The 27,493-nt window shown below is 39.9% G+C and overlaps 2 protein-coding genes across 6 annotated transcripts in view; one reads left to right on the top strand and one right to left on the bottom strand.

Annotated features, from left to right (window-relative positions):
- LOC105734598 (chimeric ERCC6-PGBD3 protein) overlaps positions 1 to 27,493 on the bottom strand; it is a 107,484-nt gene that overhangs the window by 67,156 nt on the left and 12,835 nt on the right. For 3 of the 5 annotated variants that reach the window (XM_012477477.3, XM_012477475.3, XM_012477476.3), the window contains 2 exons: positions 25,802 to 26,549; positions 4,296 to 4,424 (listed from right to left, as the gene is read on the bottom strand). In XM_012477477.3, coding sequence (XP_012332900.2) covers positions 4,296 to 4,424; positions 25,802 to 26,549 — 877 coding nt within the window. Of the gene's footprint in view, positions 1 to 4,295; positions 4,425 to 14,168; positions 16,278 to 25,801; positions 26,550 to 27,493 lie in introns of those variants that run through there. The other 2 variants (XM_012477480.2, XM_021672246.2) reach the window with 2 other exon arrangements.
- On the top strand, positions 10,598 to 11,048 carry LOC105734600 (small ribosomal subunit protein uS8-like). The gene has a single exon (XM_064370064.1). The coding sequence runs from the start codon at positions 10,611 to 10,613 to the stop codon at positions 11,001 to 11,003; it is 393 nt and encodes a 130-aa protein (XP_064226134.1). The 5' UTR covers positions 10,598 to 10,610; the 3' UTR covers positions 11,004 to 11,048.

Genomic DNA, 27,493 nt, shown 5'->3' with positions numbered 1-27,493 from the left:
AGGCTAAGGGGCTACCCACCTTAAAAGAAGATTGGGGAGGGATAGCATGGGGAGAAATGCCAGATATGGGTGAGGGGGAGGGAGGCAGCAAATCACACTGCCATGAATGCACCTATGCAACAACTTTGCATGTTTTTCACATGTACCCCAAAACCTAAAATGCAATAAAAAAAAAAAAAAAAAGAAGATGGTTTTGTTGTGCTGCCCAAATATTTACCATCTGGTACCTGGTATGTCTATCTAAAATTTCAATTTGGACTTCAGCTCATTTAACTGGTTTTATTTAATCTCCTCTCAGTAAATATGTCATAATTAACTTTCCCCCAGTATTCTGCAAAGCAATTCTAGAAGTCTGACTCTAGCTGTTCCATTATTACCTATCACAGAAGGAAAACTCTGAATGAGAATTTTGCTGCTTATTAAGTTTGCAAATTATAATACACACACTGGATATGCACCTTGGAGAAAAGGACTAAAAATCAAAACACAATGAAGTCTAGTACAGATACAAGATCATTTAATTTGGGAAGAAGGACGAATTCCAAAAATATGTGGTATGTAATCAGAGAATAATGGCTACCACTTAAGGAGCTGACTGCCGTAGAGGCACCAGGCCAGGTGGTTTGGACACAGCCTCACAATCAACCTGTACAAAGGAGATTAAGAGCACACTTTATAGTTAGGAAACAAAAGCTCAGAATGGTTAAGTAATTTGCCAAAGGTCACATCACTAGAAAAAAACAATGAGCAAGCCAGAGCTGAAATACAGAATTGTATGTTTCCAAAGTGATTCTGGAAATGACCTAGACCAGTAGTTCTCAGCCAGGGGTAATTTTGCTCCCTGTGGGACATTTGGCAATGTCTAAAGACATTTTTGTTATAACCAAAGAAGTGCAATAATATAGGCCAGAGAAGCTGTTCAATAACTGACACTGCACAGGACAGCCCCCACAGCAACAAATTATTTAGCCCTAAATGTCAACTGTGTCAAGGTTGAGAAACCATGATTTAGAAGAAAAGCTGGTTCATGAATTGGCTACACTAGAATAATCTCAACTTTTGAAAAAGACATATTGCAAAAAGCTCTCCAAAAAAACTGATGTGCAATTAGTTTCCAGAATCACTAAATTCTAGTCAATGACCTCTTTTTGCTGGGATACAGAACAACCATGGGACCAGCTCCTTCAGTCAGGGAACAAAATCTCCCAGTGATCATTCTGGTGTATTACCCCTATACCATACTGCCTCCATCCTACATGGGTCCAGCAACTCTTTTTGCTTGGGGCTCATCAACTTAATTAAAGTGGGAAGAATCTGGAGAGGAGCAATTGAGAAATTATTAAAGGAATGGTAGACAGCATAGGATCCCAAAAGGACTTTGGGAAGGGGTTAAGAAAACTAGATTCTCTGTGGCCCAGGAGGGGCAGCATACAATGTGCTGGGTGTTTCCTCATCTACAAATCTAATCTTCAAGGGCTTTCAAACAACATGTGTGTGTTTACAAGATGATCAGCACTACAAAAATGACATTAAAAAAATATCTTACTAGGCAGCATGTAAGTCATATCTCTAGCAGGATCCCCAACAACTAGGGATAGTTACAAAGACAGCAAAGAGTGGCTCTTTCCACACAACACATGAAGGCCCTCAGATGGTATTTAAAGAAAATTCACTTGCAGATTAAAAGCACCAGCCACACAGTTGGTAGATGGTATACATAGCTGGTATTGCCAGATGAGGAGTTAGGAACCTGAGCTCAGGTTTCGGCTGTGCCACTAAATGACTTTGGTTTTGTTGTTTCACCTTCCTAATAATAAACAGTGTAAAACAATTAGTTTAAATAAAAACATCTTATAGAATCTAGTTTTCAAAATTTTTGAAAAGCATATAAAAATTACTCTTTAGGGACAGTTAAAGATTTTTATAAATATAAAACATTAAAAAATCTATTCTGCTATCCCTTGAGACTGAAGCATCACAATGTGACCACAGATCATTGGTGTACCTTGGCACTGCCATACTAATCCAAGATTACATTTACTAGTGTGGCTGAAAGTAAGGTCAAAAGATTGACATTTGTCATTTGACTGCTAATTAGATAGAGAAGTGTACTTGCTGGGCAAACTTTCATAACAGAAATTTAAAAGTTAAACATTATCTTGCAGAAACTAGTACTTAAATGGCTAATTGTACCTTCTGACTCCCTTGTGTACAACTCTATACCCTGTTAATTCAATTCCACAGAATGCAGCAAATACAGTAAAAAAATATATCTACAGTTTAAAATTAAATTGGCCTTGCTAAAACATAATCATAAAAAAAGTAGACTCCGCCGGGCGCGGTGGCTCACGCCTGTAATCCCAGCACTTTGGGAGGCTGAGGTGGGCGGATCACGAGGTCAAGAGATCGAGACCATCCTGGTCAACATGGTGAAACCCCGTCTCTACTAAAAATACAAAAAATTAGCTGGGCATGGTGGTGCATGCCTGTAATCCCAGCTACTCAGGAGGCTGAGGCAGGAGAATTGCCTGAACCCAGGAGGCGGAGGTTGCGGTAAGCTGAGATCGCGACATTGCACTCCAGCCTGGGTAACAAGAGCGAGACTCCGTCTCAAAAAAAAAAAAAAAAAAAAAAGTAGACTCCATCAATCCTATTTCTTCTTTTCATATAGCAGAAGAAAATGAACAGAAGTTTTATGACATTTATAAAATATTTAAAATACTATTTTTGCAGAGATTAAAACAACACAATACTTTACAGGAAGGTGCAATTAAGACTAATTTAAAAAATATATATATATATTATTTATATTAAAGAGTTTTGTTAATATACTGAATCCTAAACACTTTTAGTAAGCAACGTTTATTTCTATTAATTGTGAAATATCTTTGCTAGAAAATCTGACATTTATACAAAAACGCACACTCAACTTGATCCTTGAGGATATTTGCCAAATCACTTACTACGCGCACACAGAAGTATCCTGTCTTTTTAAAATCAATTTAATCTATAATTTGGGTATTCCTTTTGCTAGTACAACACTGATGCTATTTGGCCTGTTTCTCAATAAACAATCACTTTAGAGAAAACAGAATTGCCAATAAATGTGGTCTTTATTTACCTTTCCATAGTTAATTTTCATTTGAGAGAAGCAATAAACAAAGCAACCACCACTCTGCAAATATTATTAAAGATTAGGATTTCAATCTCTACATGGTTGTTCCTCATCCAGCTACGGCAATCACATCAAGTCATTTCACATTTAGAGTTTGGCTTTCTATAATGTTTAGTGGGATAAAATAATTACTCTTCACTTTCCACTACCTCCATACAGAAAAATTAAAACTATAATATAAGCTCTTTGAGAGAAACTATAAAGAGCATGTTGTTTTTAAGTAGACTTCTTCCACAAGTTTAGGGCATGGCTGACAGCTGAATCTATAAAGACTAAACTTAATCATCTTAAAGAAAGAACTTTGCATCCTGCTCTCAACTACAAATTGATGATACAAAAGAGAGAGAAGCTACGTAATGGTTTAACTTCCTAAATGCATCTAAGAAGCCTTCCAAAAGTATCTTGTTAAGTAAATCCCAGGAGTGATGAGACTGAAAATGTTCCTCAGTATTTACATTCATCATGGAGACTGGCCAGCCCTCACAGACGACGCGCACGCATCTATCAGGGAGCATCCGGTCATCTGCAATGCTTGGCCACTTACACAAGAAACTTAACTTCAAATAGCAACTTAATCTTTAAGGTGTTGCCATATCTTCTCTTTTGACTTTAGAATGACATCTACATAAAATATTTAGATGCACATTTGATCAGTTCAAAAGTATTATACCCTCAGGTACAATATAAGACACTCAAAATACCTCAAAAGTTTTTTATTTCCACATAGAAGGAAAAAAAACCCTTCTTAATATTGATTTCAATATGCAAATCTTCCTATTAATCTGATTTAGGAAATTAGGAGTTTGGCACCTTAAAATTACTAAGAACAAAACAATTATTCAACATCAATGGCTTTTAAATGTGTTGCTTTTAGTCTGCTGAGATATGTCCATATAGATTCATCAGTTTACAAACATACCCAATGCACCCTTTAGTCAATTTATTATCATCTAATTTTAATGAACAGCATGTGGCTAAAATTTCATTTGACAGTATCTGTATTTGCAATAAATTGCTGCAAATACCTTCAGGGCCCACAGGTAACTACTATGTAATTCCTAAAATGTTAATTTGTACATAATGGCTTGAAAGCAAATAGGAAAGAACACATGGTACATACTTAAAAAGCTTTTTGAACAGAAAACCTGGCACTTTAAAACCTTCATCAAATTCCGCATCGCTTTCCTCCGAATCGTCCTCCAGCTTCAGACGTTTCTCTTTGTCCTGCAGTCTCAGTTTATTCCATCTCCTACCATGAAAATAAAAATAATATTTCCATTATTTTGATCACAAGACAGATTTAAAAAGGTAGCTCCTGATAATGTACAAGAAAAAAACAGGCAAATTATAATGGTCTCTTAGGTTTCTGCTGCCATTATTACCCAAAACACTGACATTCAAAGAGGAAAAACAATTCTCTTCTCCAGCCATCTCAATTCATTTCTTATGTAAATTATTATAGCTGCCCTAGAAATATTTCTTTAAGGTCCCATTTCATTATCAAAACTACTTGCTCCTCTTCTGGCATACCCTAAGGGAAAATTTCTCTGCTAGTTCATAAGACATGAAATTAGTTCTAGAAAAGATTCAGTAAAAATTTCAATATAATTGAGTGTCTCCACAACAGCAATACTGTGTAACAAAAATAGATTTTATTTATAATTACTATTTCTGTGCTAAAGATATGATAGTTACAGCGTAAAAGAGCAAAGTACCTTGAACATAAAGCAAATTTTGGGTCAAAATAGCTGTATTAGGTTCACATTACTGATTACTTAACTGGGGGAAGAGATATCAGCAATATACAATCACTAATAGTACTAACACTCAAAAAAATGTGTTCATTGAATAAAATCTAAGTTACAAATTCAGTAATATGACACTTTCAGATATAAAATAAGGTGAACCCTTATATTTCAGAAGGGTAACACCATGTATGTGCAACAGAAGAAATGTCAGTCATCTAAATAACTGAAAGTCTTAGCAATACACCAAGGTTGTGGAAAAGGTGCAGCCATTTAACCAGGCTAATTTTACATTCATATAACTATAATAGACCCTAGTTGTCATGAGTGGGGAAAAAAAAAACAAAACAAAGTCAGCCTCAAGTTCTATACACTTTCAAAATAAAAAGATGAGTTTTTTCATTCAGCATGGTACAACTGATGCTCTGGATTTCACAAAACAGTAGAAATGGAATAAAACAATACAGAGAAATGCTTTCAAACTACAATAACTCACAGGAAGCAAATAGAGCAGCAACACATATAAGAAGGCATTTATCTGCCACTGACTATGCAAGAGTAAGACAGAATGTCTGAGGGAAGGCAAGAGAAAATGGAAGGGTAATACTACACATACTGCCTGGCCAGAGGTATGGTGTGTTTTCCAGTATCCATTACAAAACCAGCACAGAGGCCAATGCTAATATCTAGGTAGCTGCTAGTGGACCTTAAAGGACATCTTCTGATAAATTCTTATCCTGTTGGAAACTTCAACTCTTCAAAGTAATAAAAGGAAGGGCTAGCTGAAATTTACTTGTGATCAATAAGAACTGGTGATCTGAAATTGCACTGCACGGTAGTAAAGGACCTATAAATAAGATCAATGAAGCACTGTTGGTCATTTCCAGAGAAGAACAGTAAATGGAAGAGGCAGTATATGGCCAAGTCTAAGGAAATAGCTATCATCTAACAACAGTTTAATAAGTGATACCCTTTTATATAAAAATCTAATGTCCTTTTTGTGCTTAACTTCTAAAGGCAATCTATTCTTCTCTATTAGTATTTTTCTTCCTTAAAAATAATCTCCATGCAACGGACAAAATGAAGTATCTCTATGTGGCTGTAAGAGTCTTCTGAGTTTCATGTTATTTACAAATTTAGTTAAATGCAATGGTGTACAACAGTGGTTCTCAATGGGGGCAATTCTGTCCCTTCAACCCCTGGGGTAATCTGACAATGCCTGGAGATATTCTTGGTTGTTATAACTGTGGAAGGAGTCGGGAGGATATACTATTACTGGCATCTTGCAGGTGAGTCCAGGTTTACTGCTAAACATCCTACAACACACAGGACAGCCTCCAAACCCTCCAGTAAAAAGTTATCAGGTCTCAAATGTCAATAATGTCAAAGATGAGAAGACCTGGCATGTAGGTAACCCTTACTATCAAAACTTAGAAACTGAACAGATATATATATGCTTTCCTGATACACATCTCTGAATTCTTGCCACTCTGAAATTCAGTCATCATAATGAGATAGTCCTCAGTATCAAAACTCTTACTATGAAAACTCAGAGCCAAACTTCTGCATAACAAAGGATACTTGTATTTATCAAAGTTGTAGATAACATAAACCTTGGAAGAATCACAGCCACTTAAATATACTTCACTTTGCAATTTCTCCAAGATAATTTTACAGAAGGAGAAATAAAAATACCAGGAGATATTGCCTTTAGAAGTTTAGCACAACAAGGTCATTAAATATTTTACATACAGGGGTATCACTTTTTAAACTTCATTGATAGATGACAACCATTTCCTTAGACTTACCCAGCCAATCTTTGTGGCTGTTAAATTTTCCACCACATCACTCTGCATCGACAAGGTTTAGCTTCCTCCTCCTCTCTCCCTCCTAAAATATACAGGCATCTTGTCACCACAGAACTCAGCACCTAGGAAACCACATAAGCCACTACAGAAACGATTGCATTCTAGTGTCTTCCGCTTCATAAAGAAAGATGAAAAGGGCCGAACACTTATTCAGTTTGGCTAAAGGATGACTAAAGGTGGTAGGGAAAATCATTATTGCCTGCAAGCATTTGTATCATTGTGAAGACAAATCGCCCCAGTAGAATTATACACATATTAAAGACAGAAAACACCATGGTTATAAACCACATGCATACAAAGCTGAGGCGAAGAGATTCTTCTGTTCCATAAGCAATACTTCCTCATGTGGCTTGCAGCCAAAACAGACCTGACCATCTGATGAGGGTCGACTGAAGCAGCACAGCTGAAGTGGGGGCTGACAAGTACACCACAGCACACTAGGGAAAGGGGGAAGAGAACCAAGTCCATTTGCACATACATAGAAATATGCCTTCCCCATACCAGACACTGCCAAGAGACTGAAAGGTGCTCCCTTTAGCATGTCTAATCAACTTGTCCTGTAGTCTGGCAGGCTGAGCAGTCTATCTGGCCAGCAAATGTAAATGGATTCTGTGTATGAACATGCTAGGTTTGACATACGCAAAAACGCAGGCCCAGGCACAAAAGTCTGAGCTCAGACTGGCTGGAGTCAAATCCTGGTGCCATTTACTAGCTCACAAACCCTCAGCAAGTAACTTAACTTCGTCAGCATCTAAGTTTCCTCCACTGGGAGATAGGGAGAACAGCAGCACCTACTTCACTGGGTTCTGGGAAGGATTAAATGAGGTGTCACATGTAAAGCACTTTAACACAGAGCCTAGAAAAAGAAGTGCTTAATAAATTAATATAGTATTATATATAACCACATATACTTTCTGAAATCCTCACGACAACCCTGCAGCAGATACTATTACTATGTTCACTGAAAGAAAACAGGTCATATATGTGGCCCAATATAATGTGAATATTGTAATGTATCACAACTGTTTAACAGAACTGCCTGAACATATATACTTGAACCGAAACTATGATAGCTCATCAAATGGATGCTCAGTAAATTATTATGAATAATGTGCTCACCACTGGAGTAAAGACACCTAGTGTTCAGATGGTATCTGCTGGAATATCTCAATTTAAGAATTCTGTCACAAATTTGTAAATAGTAAACTGTCATTAAGTATGGTAGAGTCTTTCACATGATGGTAACAAAAATAGATACAGATTGACTTAAGATTGGTAGGGAGTGGGTCAGAATTAAGATCTGAGTCAAGTGAGCTGAAATCTTAAAAATGAGAAATGACCTCAAAATGTCTAAATTCCGTCATTTCAATAAGTAGACCAGTTAACTAAGAAAAAGCAGAAGAGGGCAGTAAATAGTCCAATATTTACCCTTTTAGAAAAGAAATTACTTTTTCATGTTCTCTCTTCTCTCATTTTAAGAAATCCACACACATAATAGTCACAGCTGCAGCCACATAAAACGAAGTAGTGGGCATGGTGTTCACTGGCTGTGTTTCTAGCTCCTCATACAACTGCCAGTTTCAGCCTGCTGTCAACTCCACTGGCAGCCAATTACAAGAGAAGCCGGGAACAAACATAAACCTACAATTCCAGTCAGATGCAGACAGAGAAAACACTCCCTGGTTTCCCTATATTCATGTAGGAATGAGAATCTGGCCCAGGCTGTGGGGCCTGGGGCTGAGATTGCAATAATCATCTGTCAGAAGCAACTCAGACCTAGCACAGCCAGTTGAACTACACCAGGAACAATGCTTCCTCCAGTTGTAACCTATTAGGGTGCCTTGTCAATGGAACCCTGAAAGCTAGCTGCTGCCATTTAATTTATTTTAGAAGAATTTCCAGCATTCCAAGGATGTTCAAAATAAATAAGTGGAAAGACAAAGCTAGCTACCACTGCGCCATACCATGTATGCGGCCTCCTCATCTCTGTGCACCTGCATTTCCGTACTGTCCCTAAATCCTTCCCCTAACACACATATCCACCCACTCAGCAGACCTTTCAGACCCTCACTCATGCAGAATCACCTCTCACAGAAACCTCCCCTGACCAGCTAGACTTAAGTGTCCTGTCTTCTAAGGGCCCTCCTAATCCGGTGACATCTTGGACACACCTGGGATCTCTACTATAGTGCCCATCAAGTGTAGCCTATTGTGAAATCCATACCAGTATCCTCCACTGGACTGGAAACCACCTGGGGACAGACACTATCTTAGACATTTTTCCAGCACTAGAGACTAGTATAATGCCTCTTCATGGCAGATAATAGCGCTGAACGAACGAAGTTCAGAATTCGGTCAGGGATAAGGAAGATAGAGACAGAGAAGCATGGCTTGAAAATGGTCAAATGAGGTCATCCAGAAATGGGTTCTGGAAACTTTCTATCTCATTTAGAATCTACTTCTTGTTTCATTTCCTGCTCCTTCTACCCATATGACTTTAAAGCACTGCTCTTAGCTCTGTCCACTAGATAAAGATGGTTATGGTCCACTATAAAAAATGACCCATAACACAGGATGGCTGAAATATCAGAGAAGCTCGTAATTTAGAATCTTATAACAAAAAAAAGAGAGAGAGGAGGAGAAGGAAAGCTCATTGTCTTGAATAATAAAAAGGTAAATAAATAAAATTAAAATTGTGTGAGTGATTTAAGTCTGAGCTCCATTTTTCGGGTTCACCACCAGTAGGTCTGCTCTGTAAGGAGCTTGGTTTCTGCACACCAGCTGACGGGATGAACCAAGAACCCTGAGTTTGGTCCCAACCTTCCCCAGGACCAGGTGGGAAATTCGGCTGGGTAAAAGAAGCACCTTCTTTAAATAATTCTTATGATGTGAAAAAAGTCTAGCCCTAAGCTATATTTACATTACTAAGAAGGAAACAGTGTTTTTGATGTTCCCACTTTCATTTTTTTCTTTCATCTATACATGAAAAAGTCACAGCTGCAACCAAATAAAACAAAGTAAGTGTGCTGTTCATCAAGGCATATTCTTTTTTCTTTTTAAGATAGCTTCTCACTCTGTCACCTTGGCTGGAATGCAGTGGCACAATCTTGGCTCACTGCAACCTATACTTTCCAGGTTCAAGCAATCCTCATGCCTCAGCATCCAGAGTAGCTGGGACTACAGGTGTGTGCCAACATGTCTAGCTATTTTTTGTATTTTTTGGTAGAGATAGGTTTTGCCTTTTTGTCCAGGTTCGTCTCAAACTCCTGACCTCAAGTAATCTACCTGCCTTGCCTCCCACAGTGCTGGGACTGCAGGCATGAGCTACCATGCCTGACCCATCAGGGCATTTCCTAAATCCTAAAGCCCCTGTCGGGCTCCGGTGGTGACCACCGGAGAACTCAGCAACAGACACAGACTTAAGATAACTACAGAGAGCTGAAAACTGAATGTACACAAAAGAGGTGCATTACAGGCCTTTAACTGGTAAGGGGAGGCCTGAATTTTAGAAAACATCATATAACATTGTTGAATCTGCCTCCTTGACCACAAAATGAGCCAAATGACTTTTTATGAGGACTAAACGAAATAATGTACATACAATATACTTTGGAAACTACATATATTTCAGATGCTATCTTGTAACAGTTGGTAGATTACACAAAAAGGTTGATAAATTTTAATTGCAGGTTAAATGTGAATTAAAAATAACAAATGTCAAAACATCTTTTGCAATCTTGGGCCAGGAGGAGCTCAGTTCAGACCCCAAACATAGAAGACTGTCATGCGGTCCTCTTTCCGCCATCTTTCTGTGCCGCCACAATGGTGCGCATGAATGTCCTGGCTGATGCTCTCAAGAGCATCAACAATGCCAAAAAGAGAGGCAAACGCCAGGTGCTTATTAGGCCGTGCTCCAAAGTCATCGTCTGGTTTCTCACTGTGATGATGAAGCATGGTTACATTGGCGAATTTGAAATCATTGACGATTACAGAGCTGGGAAAATTGTTGTGAACCTCACAGGCAGGCTAAACAAGTGTGGTGTGATCAGCCCCAGATTTGATGTGCAACTCAAAGATCTAGAAAAATGGCAGAATAATCTGCTTCCGTCCCGCCAGTTTGGTTTCATTGTATTGACAACCTCAGCTGGCATCATGGACCATGAAGAAGCAAGACGAAAACACACAGGAGGGAAAATCCTGGGATTCTTTTTCTAGGGATGTAATACATATATTTACAAATAAAATGCCTCATGGACTCTGGTGCTTCTTAAAAAAAAAAAAAAAAAAAAAAAAAGAAGACTGTCATGCTAGCTCACTCCATACTGGTCAGTCAAGATTGATAGGACATTCCAGTGAGGACATCCTATTATCCAGGACAGCAAAAAGTCTGGAAATCAAGCCAAAAGAAGAAGACACAGAAGAGATACAGAGAATGATCTGGTACATCTACCTTAGAATACAACTGTGAGAAATCACTCTGCAACCTTGACCTACCTACACTTAGAACCAAGGGGCATGTTGCAGGTTCTAGACATCCCCTAGACAGATGTCTAGTGCCCCCTAGTGGCTCAAAAGAGAAATAATTATATTTCTTCCCAATCTTGATATGGTACTTATATTTTTATAGATATTTATCATTAAGTGGGCCTTAAGCTTTTTAACAAAAATGAAAGGTACCAAAAGCATAACATCAATAAAACAAAGTTTGTAACAGCTAATGATTTTACTATGCCTATTATAGGCTGAATAACCCTTATCCAAAATGCCTGGGACCAGAAGTGTTTTGGATTTTGGAACATTTTCATATACACAATGAGATATGTTGGGATGGGACCCAAGACTGAACACGAATTCATTTACATTTCATATGTAACTTATACACACAGCCTAAAGGTAATTTTATACAACATTTTGTGCATGAAACAAAGTTCTGACTGTTTTGACTGAGACCCAACATATGAGCTCAAATATGGAATTTTCCACTTGTACTATCATGTTGCTCAAAAATTTTCAGATTTTGGATTTTTGGACTAGGGATGATCAACCTGTAATATCAATTGTTAAACTGCCTTTACTTGTGAAAGGTCACCTTTTCATATGTATCAATATTTATACACCCTCCTTTATGGTTCTCACAGACCCTCATTTCAAGCATCTTACTGGCTTGGTGGAATCTTTATCATAACTTTTAGCTAGTGGGCATGGGAGTAACAAGAATAGCTAATATTTACCAAGTGTCTGATATATGCCAAATATCTTACATGTATCATCACGCATGAAGAAGATACTGCTATGATCCCCATCTTACAGGTGAGAGGATACACAAGACCTCAAAGCTACTAGGTGAGGTTCTGGCACTCACTCCATGGCCCGTGGCATCTATCCCCTATGCTATATACTGCCTCCTTAAGGAAAGTCAGCTAGCTCTGGACAACTTTTGTTTTGAGATTATATATATACACACATACATACATATTTTTTAATTGGTTCAGAAAGCAAATAGTAATTATGACTGACAGTGACACTGTGTACTGGGCACTATTTTAAGTATTTCACATTTATTAATCCTTACAACCTAATAAGGTAGATACTGTATGTATGAGTCCATTTTCACAGTCCATTTCACTGCTATAAAGAAATACCCAAGACTAAGTAATTTATAAGGGAAAGAGGTTTAGTTGACTCACAATTCAGCATGGCTGAGGAGCCTCAGGAAACTTACAATCATGGCGGAAGGTGAAGAGCACCTTCTTCACAGGGTGGCAGGAGGAAGTGAGTGCAAGCACAGGAAAAACTTCCACTATTAAAAGCATAAGCTCTTGTGAAAACTCACTATCTTGAGAACGGCATGGCGGAACACCACCCCCATAATCGAATCACCTCTCATCACATCACTCCCTTGACACACGGGGATTACAATTCAAGATGAGATTTGGGTGGGGACAAAAGGCCAAACTGTATCGATACTATAGTCATTCTCTTTTTTTTTTACAGTTAAAGCAGACAGGGAGAGAAAAAAGAAGCTGTCCAAGATTACCAACAAGTTAAGGAAAAGACTCAAACACAGATAATTAGGTTCTAGAGTCTATATTCCTATCTGTTACATAATACCGCCTCTCAAAAAGTATTTTCCCAACTCCCTAGCAGCACTCCTTTTCTCACAGTGCTAGCAGAAGGGTCCTCTTTAACTGCCACAGAATAAAAGCAATTGTACAAGAGCAAACGGAACTCTAAAACTTCAATTCAAATTTTGTCTTTAAAAAAAAAATCAGTCCCAGCACTTCGGGAGGCCGAGGCAGGTGGATCACGAGGTCAAGAGATCGAGACCATCCTGGTCAACACAGTGAAACCCCGTCTCTACTAAAAATACAAAAAATTAGCTGAGCATGGTGGCACGTGCCTGTAATCCCAGCTACTCAGGAGGCTGAGGCAGGAGAATTGCCTGAACCCAGGAGGCAGAGGTTGCGGTGAGCCGAGATCGTGCCATTGCACTCCAGCCTGGGTAACAAGAGTGAAACTCAGTCTCAAAAAAAAAAAAAAAAAAAAAAAAAAAATCAGGACTAAGGTTTAAAGAAGGGAAAGACTGCCTTCATTTCTGTACAATAACATGATTCCTTCCCCACCTCAATATCGTCCAAGGTAAGTCAAAACTCACTCTTCAATACACCCCTGCAAACTTTTTCAAGTAACAGGAAAATAAGTTTAGCAGTTCTTTGGACTGTAATCTAGGCTGAACAATCACGTAATACACATTTTATACCAGACAAATCAACGTACACAATTGCCCATACCAACCCACAAAAGGGACAGATTAAAGGGAATTGTCAAATATTAGTAGCCTGAGATCATGCCCTCTCCAAAACTTCAAGTAAGTCACATAGCAAGGTGCTCAAAATTCCAGAGACCTTAATGCTCTATCGTAATATTTTTATGTTGCAAGGGTCACTGCAAACAGAGCAGTCTGCGCTGACTGTAAGGAAAAAGCTACACACCATACAGTTAAGTCATTCTTAATACAGAGTGACCTTTCAACCTCAGGATTATTCTCTACCTATTGCAATATCCATTTAAGAAATTTGACAACAGAGGCACGATGAGTACCATTTGATTTTTAAAAATATATTCAGGCACTAGGCTGGGTATTTAATATAGTTTGCATTCTGTAGTACAATAGGTTTTCTATTTCAGACAGCTAAGAATCCCTCACAGATTAGTCTAATTTGCTAAATTGAGATACTTGGTGTTTTACTTTTCTTATCTGCCTTTTTATAGTCTATCTGGGTAAACTTAATTGGCACATCTGAGCAGATGAAATACCCTCAGTTAGGAGTGCAGATCTCATGCAGTAAATTAAGACTGATGCAGACAATTATGCCCAGAGCTGAGAATGAAAGGTGTGTGCAGAGCAGGAAGCAGAATTAGTCTTCATTTGTGTCTCAGCTTTGTTATTTAAAAGAAGCCAATGTGCTAAGAAAACATCTTCAACCCATTTATGTCTGAGGTTGCAATTTTTTAAATTTCTGCATGAAATTCTTATGTTACCTGGAAAAAAACCAAGGAACAAAAATTTGAAGAGAAAAAAATTTATTATGTCCCATTGTTATGTAATGCTCCAAAAGTGGAACACTAGGCAAAACCACTGCTATATTGTATATAATGCATAAAATTATGTGTCTTGTCTCAGGAGGTGATGACACCTGCTATTCAGTGTGATATTCAACAGAACACTTCACGTGTAAGGCAACATCACATTTTTCACATCGAAAAGTGGTGTTCTTATGACATTCAGCACATCGCGTTTGCTTTCCCTGTTTGACTATCACATGATTTATGCCATCAAAACGTGAGTCAGTGTTTCGCTTCTGAGGTCTTCCTTTCTGGCCAGGTTCTGGAGGATGACCATGGGTCTCCAGATAATGGCATACCACACGTCGACGAAACTCCAGAAAATCCAATGGCTTCTCATCATATGTTTTATGCAATTGCCAAGCGTTTTGTAAGACCAATTCAAAACAGAACAAAAGAGGGCTTGAATACCATTTCTTTCCACGGATTGATGCCCGATACTTATCAATATTTTCATCAGCTCTGTCTACGCCTCCCATGAACTGGTTATACACTTTGATCATGTTTGGCTGCTGAACTTGGATCTTCTTTTTCAGTTTCTGGGAATAACGATTGACAAGACACAGGGGATGGATACCAGCACCAGATGACGCAACAGTAACAACACTGCTATCATTCCATCTGCAGACAATATTGCCTTTGCCATCAATTCGATAATCGAATGTGCCTCTTTCTTTTTTCTTTAAAGCTACATCTGATTCCAAAGGAGCTTTGTCAATGCGATCCTTTCTCACCGTACCTGTTGCCTGATGTCCCATTGAACTGAGCTTATCAAGAAGTGCAATACTGGTGAAAAAGTTATTGAATACAAAATGGTATTGTCCAGGGTGTGCCTCTGTAAGTGCCTCACTAAACTGAAGGACAACTGACGCACCAACACCATATTCCTCATGTTTAGTATTTGGGTTTTTACCCTGATATGGCTGAAACCAGCAAATGTAACCCAGACATGTGGCACCACACCAAAACTTATAGCCAAACCGAATGGGCTTTCCCCGAATAAAGCGTTTGCACCCATGACGACCAAAATAAGGAACCATGAATTCATCAAAGCTGAAATATGTTTCATTTGGAACAAACTTCATACATCTCTCATTGAGTTTGCTTATGAGAGGTCGCAACTTGGAAAACTTGTCCCCTGGATCCAAATTTGCATTATCAGCAACATGCAAATTAGAAAATATAGTTTCAAAGCGGTCACGTCTCATGGCAGCACTAACCAGTATATTATGTACATCTGTTCTTTGTTCCCAAAACATACGCCTTCTAGGAACTGAGACGTAACCACTCAGAAAAATAATTCCCAGAAAACATTTGAATTCGGAGCTAGTCAAGCCAAGATGTACACCTTTACTGCAAGCGTATAAGTTGGAGTACTTGACAACGAGTTCAATGATCTCATCATCAAGAAAAAGTTCAAGAATTTCTGTGGGAGTTCTCATTTTGGTGAAGAAATCGTTTGGTGGTGCTGTAACTCTACCTGCTACAGGCTGTACAGTTAAGTCAGCTTTTTTCCATTTGCAAACAATTTTTGTCATTTTCCTCCTCCTTGATGGTGGAGGTTGCTGCACAGTAGATGTAGATGGAACTTCATCAGGAGAGTCATCTTTAGGTGTGTATGAGGGATCATCTGAGTCAGACTCAGCATCAGAGCCATCTTCAATAAGATACGCAGCTGTGCACAACAAAGAACCTGGCAGATTATTTATTGTTCCACCTTCTTCATCTCCTGAGTCCTCATCAGAAACAGGTGCTGTAGCATTTTCAGGTGGTTGTATCACTATAGCACTTGCTTCTATGCTGTCATCTGTCTCTAAAAGGTCAGTTATTTCATGTAAACTTAGAGTTCGAGGCATCTTGGGACTAAAATGGAAAAAAGGTATTATTAGTCCTAGCAGTAGTGGTTTTGCCCAGTGTTCCAAAAATGGAACATGAAAAATGTCAAACCTGTAATTAATGCAACAATAATTTCTGTATTTTCTTTTTACAAAACAATAGCATAACTAGTAGTTATTTTTTTTAATTACTAATATAGGATGTAGTGCAATGAAGTTTTATGTACTTGTCTTTGGATACTTCCTCAAAAATGTTTCCAAAAACTCCCATCACTTTTTGATAAACTCCCAGCATGCCAGTATCTGCAGCAGTGACTAACTCTGTGCACCATGTGATAACATTACCCTCAGGAGGCAGACATGTGTGAAAAATCAGACCTTTGCAATTACCTTGAGCAGTAGGATATAAATAACTCCCACATGCTTAGTGTTCCAATAATGGAACACTAGGCATAAATGGGTTTTGAGAGTGTAACTTTTTCTTTCAACTTAGAGATTCCTAAAAGAAAAAGAACAACATAGGCTTATTTCTTCTTTTTTTTTTTCCTCCCAGGCTTAAGTGATCCGCCCGCCTCAGCCTCCTGGGTAGCTGGGACTATAGGCACACACCACCACACTCAGCTAACTTTTTCTATTTTTCATAGAGGTGGGGTTTCACCATGTTGCCCAGGCTGGTCTTGAACTTTTGAGTTCAAGCAATCCTCCTGCCTTGGCCTCCTACAGTGCTGGGATTACAGGTATGAGCCACTGTACCTGGCCAGGCTTATTTCTTAAGAAAAAAGAACTCTCAGAGATGATAAGAACATTCTTAAAATTATTCCATTTAGGTTTCTGGTCAAAAATCTTAAACTTTTACTAAATTGAGATTTTGGCAGTTTTTTTTTTTAATTTAGGCTTTTAAAAAAAAGTACAAGCAAATCAACCTCCATAATGCGAATTGGCCTTTGCTGAAGCACAGCCTAAAATTGTTGAATCCTCATCCAGTGCAAACCAGGGTCCAAATGAAGGACAGATAGGACAATCCCAGTGCAAACAGGCACTAGGCAGAAGGAAGAGGAAGAGGTTCCCAGAAGACAATAAAATGGAGACAGGCTGGGAGAGTGGTGGTTCTCAGGGCACCACCTTTAGAAGCATTTCAGGCTAGGAATGGGACAGTGTGGTGGAGATGGCCCCCATCAAGTGGAGGAACAAACCAGGCACTGAAGCAATGTTTGTCCGAGTCTGCTGCAGCAAACCAAGCTGCTAGATCAGTCTCATGTGTCCCAAACCACCTTCAGACCCCTTCGCCTTCTCCAAGCCCTTCCACTGACTGCTGTCTTGAGCAAATGACTTCATCTCTCTGGGCTCAAAGTCCTATCTCCTGGGTGACTGTAAGGATTAAACAAACTAATCAATATAACAAGAACCACAAGAACCACTAAGTGGTATGCATTCAAACATGTCAGCCGTCATTGTTCCTGTGTACCACCCCACCCTTACCCCCACACAATGCCACCCTTGCTCAGGCCCCTCAAGGCCTCAACGTTCCAAATCCATAAGACTCTCTTCACAACAGTCATCCTACTTAGCTTGACTCCTCAGCATCTGAAATGCTGACAGCCCCCTCCTCAGAACAGTGCATGTGCCCAGTTCAACCCTCCAAAGCCAGGATCCAACGGGCCCCTGGCCACAGAGGCCCAGTGTTCAGCAGGAGGACAATGAAGAGTATTATCTTCACAGGAGATTACATCTCACAGACTATTAGAAGACACTCCGTAAGACTTACACAATGAATGGAATCTTTATCAGCCCTTTACATCTCAAAGTTATTCATGTAAGAAAGGCAAAAAATAGGGCATAAGAAAAACCATTAGGATCAAAAATGTATTAAAACCCAACTATATCAACAGGCATCAAGACTACAGATTCAGGTTACACCATACCATGAGGTAAATTCTATCCCCATCCACCCCATATCTGTCAGACCCCTTCCAGACTCCTGAGCCATCTCTCTGAATCCTCATCCAATTCCCAGATCACAGGCTTAGGTTTCTGATTTGGTTTCCAGACCAAGAAAGGTGGGGGCAGCTATGTGTTGATTCTTGGCACCACCATGTGGTCATACCTAATATTGCACCTTCCACCCAATTCCACAAAGGGAAGAAAATACATGTACAGGGCCCAGCCAACTTCAAACCTCAGCTCTACTTCATAGGGTAAGACTGTGGGCAAGCCAATTAACTGGAAGGGCCGTGATTATAACTACATAAAGACATGTATGCACAGAACCAAAGACTGGAGTGACATGTAGAAAATAAAAACATAAAATACAGAGGTCATTGTTTCATCTTAATATTGTTATCATATTTTTACAATAAAAAATAGGGACTCATCAGAAGTGTTGAAAGGTGGGGAGGGAGGCTTCAAACCATTTAGAGGAACCAACTCAAATCCATCTCAGGCTGTGCACTCAGCAGCTTAGCCCAATGCACCACATCATCTGAAGAGACTCACGCACCACCAACTGAAGAGTCCATTTCTGAACTCCCCACTGTGTTTCCCTCATGGGGGTGAGCACAGGTTGGGGATTTATCCCAGAGGCAATTATTTGCTGACTGTGGGCTGAAGTAGAGAAAAAAGCATTACATTCTCAAACCTCAACATCCTTACCAACAATGCTTTCCAACTGCCTCAAAGCTTCCTAAATGAGAACATAGTTCGTACTGAACAAGGGCCTGTGACTGTGAAGAATGTCACCAACCTCCCCTCGGAGTCAGTAAGAGCTCAGCCAAAACACAAGTGCAGCACCCAGCTCTTGCGGCCCTGCACCTGCTGCCTCAGACTCCCCAGGCTGAGCCCAGGCCCCTGCCTTCTGAAAGTGCTCCCCAGGTGACTCTGACGCACATACCCTACAAGAACCAGATGCTCTATGACACACGGCATTTAACTAAGGCCCCCTGCCAGGCCCTCCCCTGCGTACATACAACTATGTAGGGCACATAAAAGAGGATGTTTGAGGAACTGATATACAAACTGCATCAGCCAAAAGCTGCAGCCCAAAAAAAAGTACGTAGATCCAAGATGGCTGATCACTAGCAGCTCGGGCACGTAGCTCCCAGTGAAAGCGCAGAGAACGAGAGGACGCCACACTTTCAGACGAATATTTGTAGCTCACGGACCAGGAGATTCCCAGCGGAGGAGCTCCACGGGTCGCCAGAGCGACTCTTGTGGCCGGCACAGCGGTTTTGCTGGTGCCTTAAAGCGGCAGTTCTTGGTGCAGAGTCCAGAGATTCCTGGGCAGAAAGGCACCATCAACCTTAACACCGCTGTCTTGGCCGGCGCAGTGGATTGCTCAGATTTCGGCGCTGGGAATCAAAAAGTTGGACGTCCGCTCAGAGACCTAGTTAGAAAGTCGGTAATTACAAAGACGACAGATGGATAAAAATATAATCAAGGGAAGAAAGCAGCCTAAAAAGGCAGAGAATACTCAAAATTAGAATGCCTCTCCCTCTACAGGGGATCGCAATTCCTCATCAGTAACGGAACAAGGCTTAATGGAGAACAAGTGTGTTCCAATAACAGAAGCAGGTTTCAAAATGTGGGTGATGAGAAACTTCTGTGAATTAAAAGAACTTGTTCTAACCCAATGCAAAGAAACTAAGAACCTTAAAAAAAGGTTTGACGAAATGCTAACGAGAATGGACAATTTAGAGAGGAATATAAGTGAACTGATGGAGCTGAAAAGCACAACACAAGAACTTCGCGAAGCATGCACAAGCTTAAACAGTCGAATTGATCAAGCAGCAGAAAGGATATCAGAAGTCGAGGACCAGCTCAGTGAAATGAAACGAGAAGACAAGATTGGAGAAAAAAGGATAAAAAGGAATGAGCAAAGTCTCCAGGAAATATGGGACTATGTGAAAAGACCTAATCTACGTTTGATAGGTGTACCTGAATATGATGAAGAGAATGAATCCAAGTTGGAAAATACTCTTCAGGATATCATTCAGGAAAACTTTCCCAACCTAGCAAGGCAAGGTAATATTCAACTCCAGGTAATACAGAGAACACCACAAAGATATTCTTCAAGAAGACCAACCCCAAGGCACATAATTGCCAGATTTATTAGGGTTGAAATGAAGGAGAAAATACTAAGGGCAGTCAGAGAGAAAGGTCAGGTTACCCATAAAGGGAAATCTATCAGACTCACAGCAGATCTCTCAGCAGAAACCCTACAAGCCAGAAAAGAGTGGGGACCAATATTTAACATCCTTAAAGAAAAGAACTTTCAACCCAGAATTTCCTATCCAGCCAAACTAAGCTTTATGAGCGAAGGAAAAATTAAATCTTTTGCGAACAAACAAGTACTTAGAGAGTTCACTACCACCAGGCCTGCTTTACAAGAGCTTCTGAAAGAAGCACTATACATATAAAGGAACAACCAATATCAGTCTTTCCAAAAACATATCAAAAAGCAAAGAACATTAATACAATGAAAAATTTACATCAACTAATGGGCAAAACAGCCAGCTAGCATCAAACGCCAGTATTAAACTTATATATATTGCAATTGGATAAAAAGCCAAAACCCATCGGTATGCTGCATCCAGACCCATCTTACATGCAACAATACACAAAGACTCAAAGAGAAGGAGGAAGATTTACCAACCAGAGAGTACAAATAAACAAATAAACAAAAAGCAGGAGATGCAATTCTCGCCTCTGATAAAGTAGACTTTAAAGCAACAAAGATCAAAAGAGGCAAAGAAGGACATTACATAATGGTAAAAGGATCACTGTAACAAGAATAGCTAACGATTCTATAGATCAACGAGATAGAAAATTAACAAGGATATTCAGGACTTGAACTCAGACCCGGAACAAGTAAACTTAAACATTTATAGAACTCTCCACTTCAAATACACAAAACATACATTACCACCTCACACCTATTCCAAAAGTGACTATATAATTGGAAGTAAATCACTCCTCAGTAATCGCATAGCATTTCATAGGTTTAAATGAAATATTGGTTGGCTGTTTGTTTGTTATCTTCTTCCCTTATTCCTTCCTGACTACATCATTAAGTATAATTATCAGTATACAAGAGGTTTTCAATACCCATTACTAAATTGCATTCTAGCCTGGGCAAGAAAGCAATACTCCCATTCTCTCTCCCTCTTTCTTTTCCTTTTTCCTCCTCCCCATTCTCTCTCTCTCTTTCTCTTCCTTTTTCCTCCTCCCTATTCTCTCTCTCTTTTAAAAAAAAAAAAAAGAAGTACGTAAGATTGACTTATTTCAGTCCCTAGCTCCCAAATCTGACAATGCAGCAGAGCCACTTGGGAACATTTTTAGAAAGTAATGCCTGGTGACCCCACACTAGACTTCCTGAGTCAGCATCTCCACCACTGGGGGCTCCCGGTGATGCCACATAATCAGTCTGTTGGTGGGGAAGCTTTGCTCTAGTCTGTGCTCATTGCCAAGGAAGTACAGTCTGTGAAGGCAGCAACTTAAACAATAATTGCCGGCAGATGAAAACAGAGTACGAGCCTGGGGGATGAGTTTAAGTCAAATGATAAATACTAACCCTAGTTCTGCCACCAAAAAGAGACAAAAAGTCTCTGGAAATGCATCTTCTCACTCAGGATGCAACCCATCTAAGCTCCACAGTCTGACGAAGCAGTGCTGAACACTACTAGACAAAGAGGCAAGAGTCAGTGACATTTGTTTTACTATGTCAATTGGCAAATATCTAGCATGAATGTTGCTAGTTCCCCACTGTGCCTACGACAGACATCACTAAGGAACTACAGCACTCTTTCCCAGCCTACCCAAACAGAACCTAGGAGCCCCCTGAATAGACTACCACTCCCCAGAGATCAGAACTGGCTGGAGGGTGAAGCGCACCTGCCCTCCCTGTTCCCAGCCTCTCTGTACATTGTGACATCACATCAATCTCCAAGGCAATCCAAATGAGACCCCTAAGGAAATAATGTGCCTCCAAAGCAAAGCAAATTCCTTCCCTTCTTATTCATGCACCTAGAATTTAGGGCAAATGCGTAACATTGTTAATTTGCATCATAAGGGCCATATTAATATATCTGAGCTATCCAACAAGACAAGGCCCTATAGTGGATGGACTTCCTCCACAGTCTCTTCCAAATACCTCAGTCTGAATTCAGTATTCCCTTCACACTTGGTTAGGTCCTATTTGTGCCCACATCCACTAACAGACTGCAGATTTTTTGCCAGAAACCCTGGAAGCCAGTCCAAGAATGCAGATATGCATTCTTGACATGGAAGCAAAGATAAAGCAATGGGAGCTGACCTCATATATGTCAACTGGGAGGTGAATCAACAACACAGAGGTAACAAGGACTGGAGACAAGCACCCTGATCTTTGTCACCCTGAAGGGGAAAGGTACACATACAATGTATGTTCTTCTGGGCCATGCAGGGCTGTCTTGGCTGCACAGCCTAGACTAGGGAAGTAGCATGTAAGTGCTCACCAGGAACACACATCAAACACTGCAAGTGTGTTAGTTCTATTAAATCTTTATTTGGTACCTGGAGCTCCCAGGACCATAATGTGCAAAGCAGTAGTATATTTTAGGAAAGCACTAGACCTCACAACCAAGAGCCATAACCAAATGGAAACCGTGTTAGCACAAAATTAAAATGAAAAAATAATGGATGTTTTATAAGACCTGTATACTACTGACATGAATAAGAACCGACAGAACATTTACTTCTAAGCAGTGGCTCATTCATCCTATATGATGTGAAAGGGCCTGAAAACCAGGGAATCCACTGAGGAGCCAGCCTCCAGATACAGTTCAGTGCAGAGAAAGCAGCAGAAACATGTGGGAAGCGGGAATATACAGTTTGAAAAATGGTTAAAAATTCAAAGACTGAGCCGAGGGCTTGAGCCAAATCAAAGAAAGCAGGATCCAAAGTGCGACTGCCCAGTTCCAGAAAGGAGCTATGGAAAGAGCCTGGCAGGAAATTCCTAGTAAGTATCAGCTAAAACAAAGGTACCTAGTTAGTGGAAACCCAGTGCCAGTGAAAGCCTGGTGGCTCTCAAGCTGAGAGAATAAAGAGGATGAGACATCCAGAAGTCACCCACTCTCACTTCCTAGAGTTGGAAAGAGCATTATAATTAACAGACTATAATCTCAGTAAAAGGTGTTAAGTTCAGCAAAAGGTACCTACCCTGGGAAGTATTCCTAAATTCTAATCACCAAAAAAAAAACACATTTTCTATGTTGTAAACTACATGACTTTATTCTAATCATCCATCTCAAACCACTGCTAAGACAAGCAACCCTAAAGGTCTTTTTGTTTCTCAAGGGAATAGCATTATCATTTCAATCAGGCTACCAATGGAGAGATGGCAGTTCTAATATGCTTCTTCTCAATCCTGAGCATTTTACTTTCTTTCAACATCCCCCAATCCAAACAGCACCAAAGGAGATGTAATACAAATATTTCAATGTGGATATCTGCGGTTTAACAGCCTTAATAACTGTAGCTATAAAATGTTAAGAGCTATCATATTTTGGTGGCAATTAAGAGTTATTTCTGAAATTCACTTGAGATTTTACTGTAGCTTTAACAAAATATTGGCTTATAATATGGCTCTGGAAATAATAAATTGTTTTACAATCTTAACATTATTAAGAAAAACTTACTGCCATGAAATTAAACTAAACCCACATTTAAAATTCAATCAAAATAAATTGCTCTTGATCAAAATACTAATATACTTAAAACATATTTAATATTGACCCAATTTAATTGGAAGAATATATATTGCTCCATTTATAATCAATATGTAGAGATTTACACTTAGTATTAATTTTTTGCAGTACTTAAGAAAAAGTCGGACACTGTTCACTGTTCAAGAGTACTAGGCAATGTTCCTCCAACATCTTTACAGGTAATAAACACAAACAGAAAGGAAAGCTGTGCTGAGGAATGACAAATATATGCCACTCCTCAACTGTGCATTACTACATAAGGTGCTACAAGAATGTGAGTGCCACGGCTTTAAACAGGATTTAAGTCACAGGTCCTCAGATTACTCTTTAAAAGAACTCTGATGCATCTATTTTGGAAAGGTTATGGAATGTGTGTAGTGTCTGGACAGGGGTAACGAGCAGTTCTAAGTAACAAGAAAAACACCAGGTCAACCTTCACTCATGAAGGCCAATAAATATAACAAACTAGGTCTCCTCACCTTGAGAAATAAGAAAAAACTGTTAAGGATTGGGAAAAAGTCATCCCACTGTCAAGTATTTTAAAAGTAATAAGGTTCCTTTTTCCCTTTGACTTCCTTAGAGCTAAGTGAGCTAATGCAGACTTGAAATGCGTGGCAGTAGCACCGTGCTCAGTGGGCCACCGTGAGGAGGCCTGCGATGCACAGATTAGTTTTCCTGGCTCATAGAAAACATGTTGAAATATGCAATTCAGACTTCATGTTTCAAATGGTCACCTTCCCTTTTATGCTGCTTGCATCAAACACTGACAAAGTCATGGAGCTAAAAGCCAAAGTCAGTCTCTAGCATAAAAAAAAACAGCGAAAAGAAAGGTATGCTGTGCATACAAAGAACATTTTTCACATGATTGTCATTTATAATTATGCAGATGACTATTTCCTCAAGGCAAAGGAATGATTTACAAAAGTAAGCTTATTCTTTCTATGTCAAAGCTTAAGTTTCAGCTCTTTTTTTGGAAAAAAGTTCTCCAAAATTACTTTCCTGCTTCAAAAGGAAAACAGAAACCCCTATCCAGTATGCATGACATAAATTCACCCCTTTCTTTTTCCTGACACTTATTCCAGAGTGAAGGCTGGTATAAAGGAGACACAGCTCACACTCAGCCCTCTGTATGCCTCTTGACAAAGGTATCACCTGGCCAGTGCGAATGAGCTCTTCCCAGGCAGCCTCCTGTACAGGCATGAGCATGCTGCTGAGACTGGATGGCCCCGGCTCTGAAAGAATAGTTCTTTTTCTTTCCCTTAAGTTTTTCATCTTAGACTTGCCTCCAAATCCAACTAAAGAACTATAAGTATGCCAGGCGCAGAGGCTCACGCCTATAATCACAGCACTTTGGGAGGCCGAGGCAGGGAGATCACAAGGTCAAGAGATCGAGACCATCCTGGCCAACATGGTGAAACCCCATTTCTACTAAAAATACAAAAACATTAGCTGGGCGTGGTGGTACGCGCCTGTAGTCCCAGCTACTTGAGAGGCTGAGGTAGGAGAATCACTTGAACCCGAGAGGTGGAGGTTGCAGTGAGCCGAAATTGTGCCACTGCACTCCAGCCTGGAAACAGAGGGAGACTCTATCTCAAAAAAAAAAAAGACCTAGAAGTACATGCATGTGGGGACAGCTCAATTAAGGACTTAGGGGCCCCACTGCTTCTAGCAGGTTAAGGCTAGAAGAAATCCAACCTCTGCATCCTCAGGGGTCTACTATATTAAGTTGCATCTAGAATGTTTACACAGTAATAAACCTGTCACCTAAGATAAAGAAAACAGTACAATGTATTTATGATCCCTGCAGACTGACCTTAACCGCTGCTTGTAATAATCTTCATCTCCATCATCTCGATGTCTCCCTACTTTCCGCCCTCCTCCTACTCCTCCTCCTACAGGAGAAGCTTCAGCTTCTTCTCCAGAACTTGGGAAAAAGTCATCATCAATCTCCTGCACTGGGACTTTCTTCTGCCGTTTCCGGCCCTTGGGCAGAGGCTTCAGTTCATAGTCAGTACCATCTCCAGACAGGTCCGCCTCCATCCCCTCCACCTCATCATCTTCCTCCTCCTCTTCCTCCTCCTCTGTGGGGAAGTACTCAGACTCTTCACCCCCAGAGTCTCCCTCTGCCTGTGGCCTCATGTCTGACTCCCAAGGTCTCCTTGTCTTTGGTAATCCCACCTTCCCCTGGAACTGCAGAGCCCTCTTCTGGAGTTTCTTGATGTGCTTTTTCAAACGCTCCTCTTTTTTCGACAGAACTTTGGTTTTCTTGTTTGGTTTGTTTTTATTTTGCATTGGGGCCGGAGACATGACTGGAGCTGGAGCTTTTCTAGCTGCTCTTTTATTACAAGCTTGCTTCTTCCTTTCAAAAGACAGTTTTGCTTGATCTGCCAAATACTTTTCGAAGCCTGATGCTTCATTGAGCATGATTTTTCTGGGCTTTTTCTCCTGTTTCTGAGGGATCTGGGTACCAAAAGGTGTCATCTGGCCAGTGCGAATGAGCTCTTCCCAGGCAGTCTCCTGGACAGGCATGAGCATGCTGCCGAGACTGGATGGCCCAGGCTCTGAAAGAACAACAGCAACGCGTTTCACACTAGCAGGAAACTTTCCCAGAGTACAAAAGAAATGCTCACTCTTTCAAGAAATATTAGGCATCTACAAGTAACTCATATAAAAAAATCACCCATGTACTAAAGCATGTTACACATAAAGGACAGAATAAAATGTAGTATAGCACCATGCTATATTTAATATATTCCCATTCAAAAATATGACTTCTCAGTAACTTTCCCCCAAAATATTTCACTATAAATATACTCTCTGCCATCCAAGAATAGGCTTATTACTCTATAGAGTTATAAATAAACAAGTTTAGCTGTGTTTCCTTATCAGCTGAGGAATAGCCCATGAGGAAGCAAGCTCCGAAATTCCCACATCATTGCTAAAACCAACACTCAGATGGACTTAAATTCAAGAGACAGTAAAACCAAAAACAGGCATCTGAGGGACCATGTGCCTAAATAGGAAAAACATAAATGTCAGTTCTGCGCTGCCCAGCATGACAGTTACCAGTCACCTGTAGCTATTTAAATTTAAATTCCATTAAGTCAAAAACTCAGTTCCATAGCTGCACTTGCCCTTTTTCAAGTGCTCAAGAGCTACACGTGACTAATGGCTACTATAATGGACAACACGGAGAATGTTTTCATCACTGCAAAAAGGTCTATTGGACAGCAGCACAGTGTTAGATATGTGAAGTTAACTGACTTGAAGATATGAATTAAAATTGGAAGTTACGTAAGTGTAAAGTCACCCAGAAAGAATCCCTCTTTCGTTAGTTGAAATTCATCTCCAGCAAAGTTACCACATAACCAAAATACCAAAAAACCTAAGGCTTAATAGAAAGGAATCCATATTCTAAAATCTACGATTCTTGTAGGCCAATGATACCCAGTTTTTCATTAAACTTGCACTGAAATAAAATATACATCTGAAAGTGCACAAATTA

The sequence above is a fragment of the Aotus nancymaae genome, unplaced genomic scaffold (genome assembly GCF_030222135.1).
Source record: "Aotus nancymaae isolate 86718 unplaced genomic scaffold, 86718_ANA_hifiasm-v0.15.2.pri h1tg000099l, whole genome shotgun sequence".
Taxonomy (NCBI): domain Eukaryota; kingdom Metazoa; phylum Chordata; class Mammalia; order Primates; family Aotidae; genus Aotus; species Aotus nancymaae.
The sequence above is the reverse complement of the archived record's forward strand: the minus strand, read 5'-3'. Positions and strand labels throughout refer to the sequence as shown.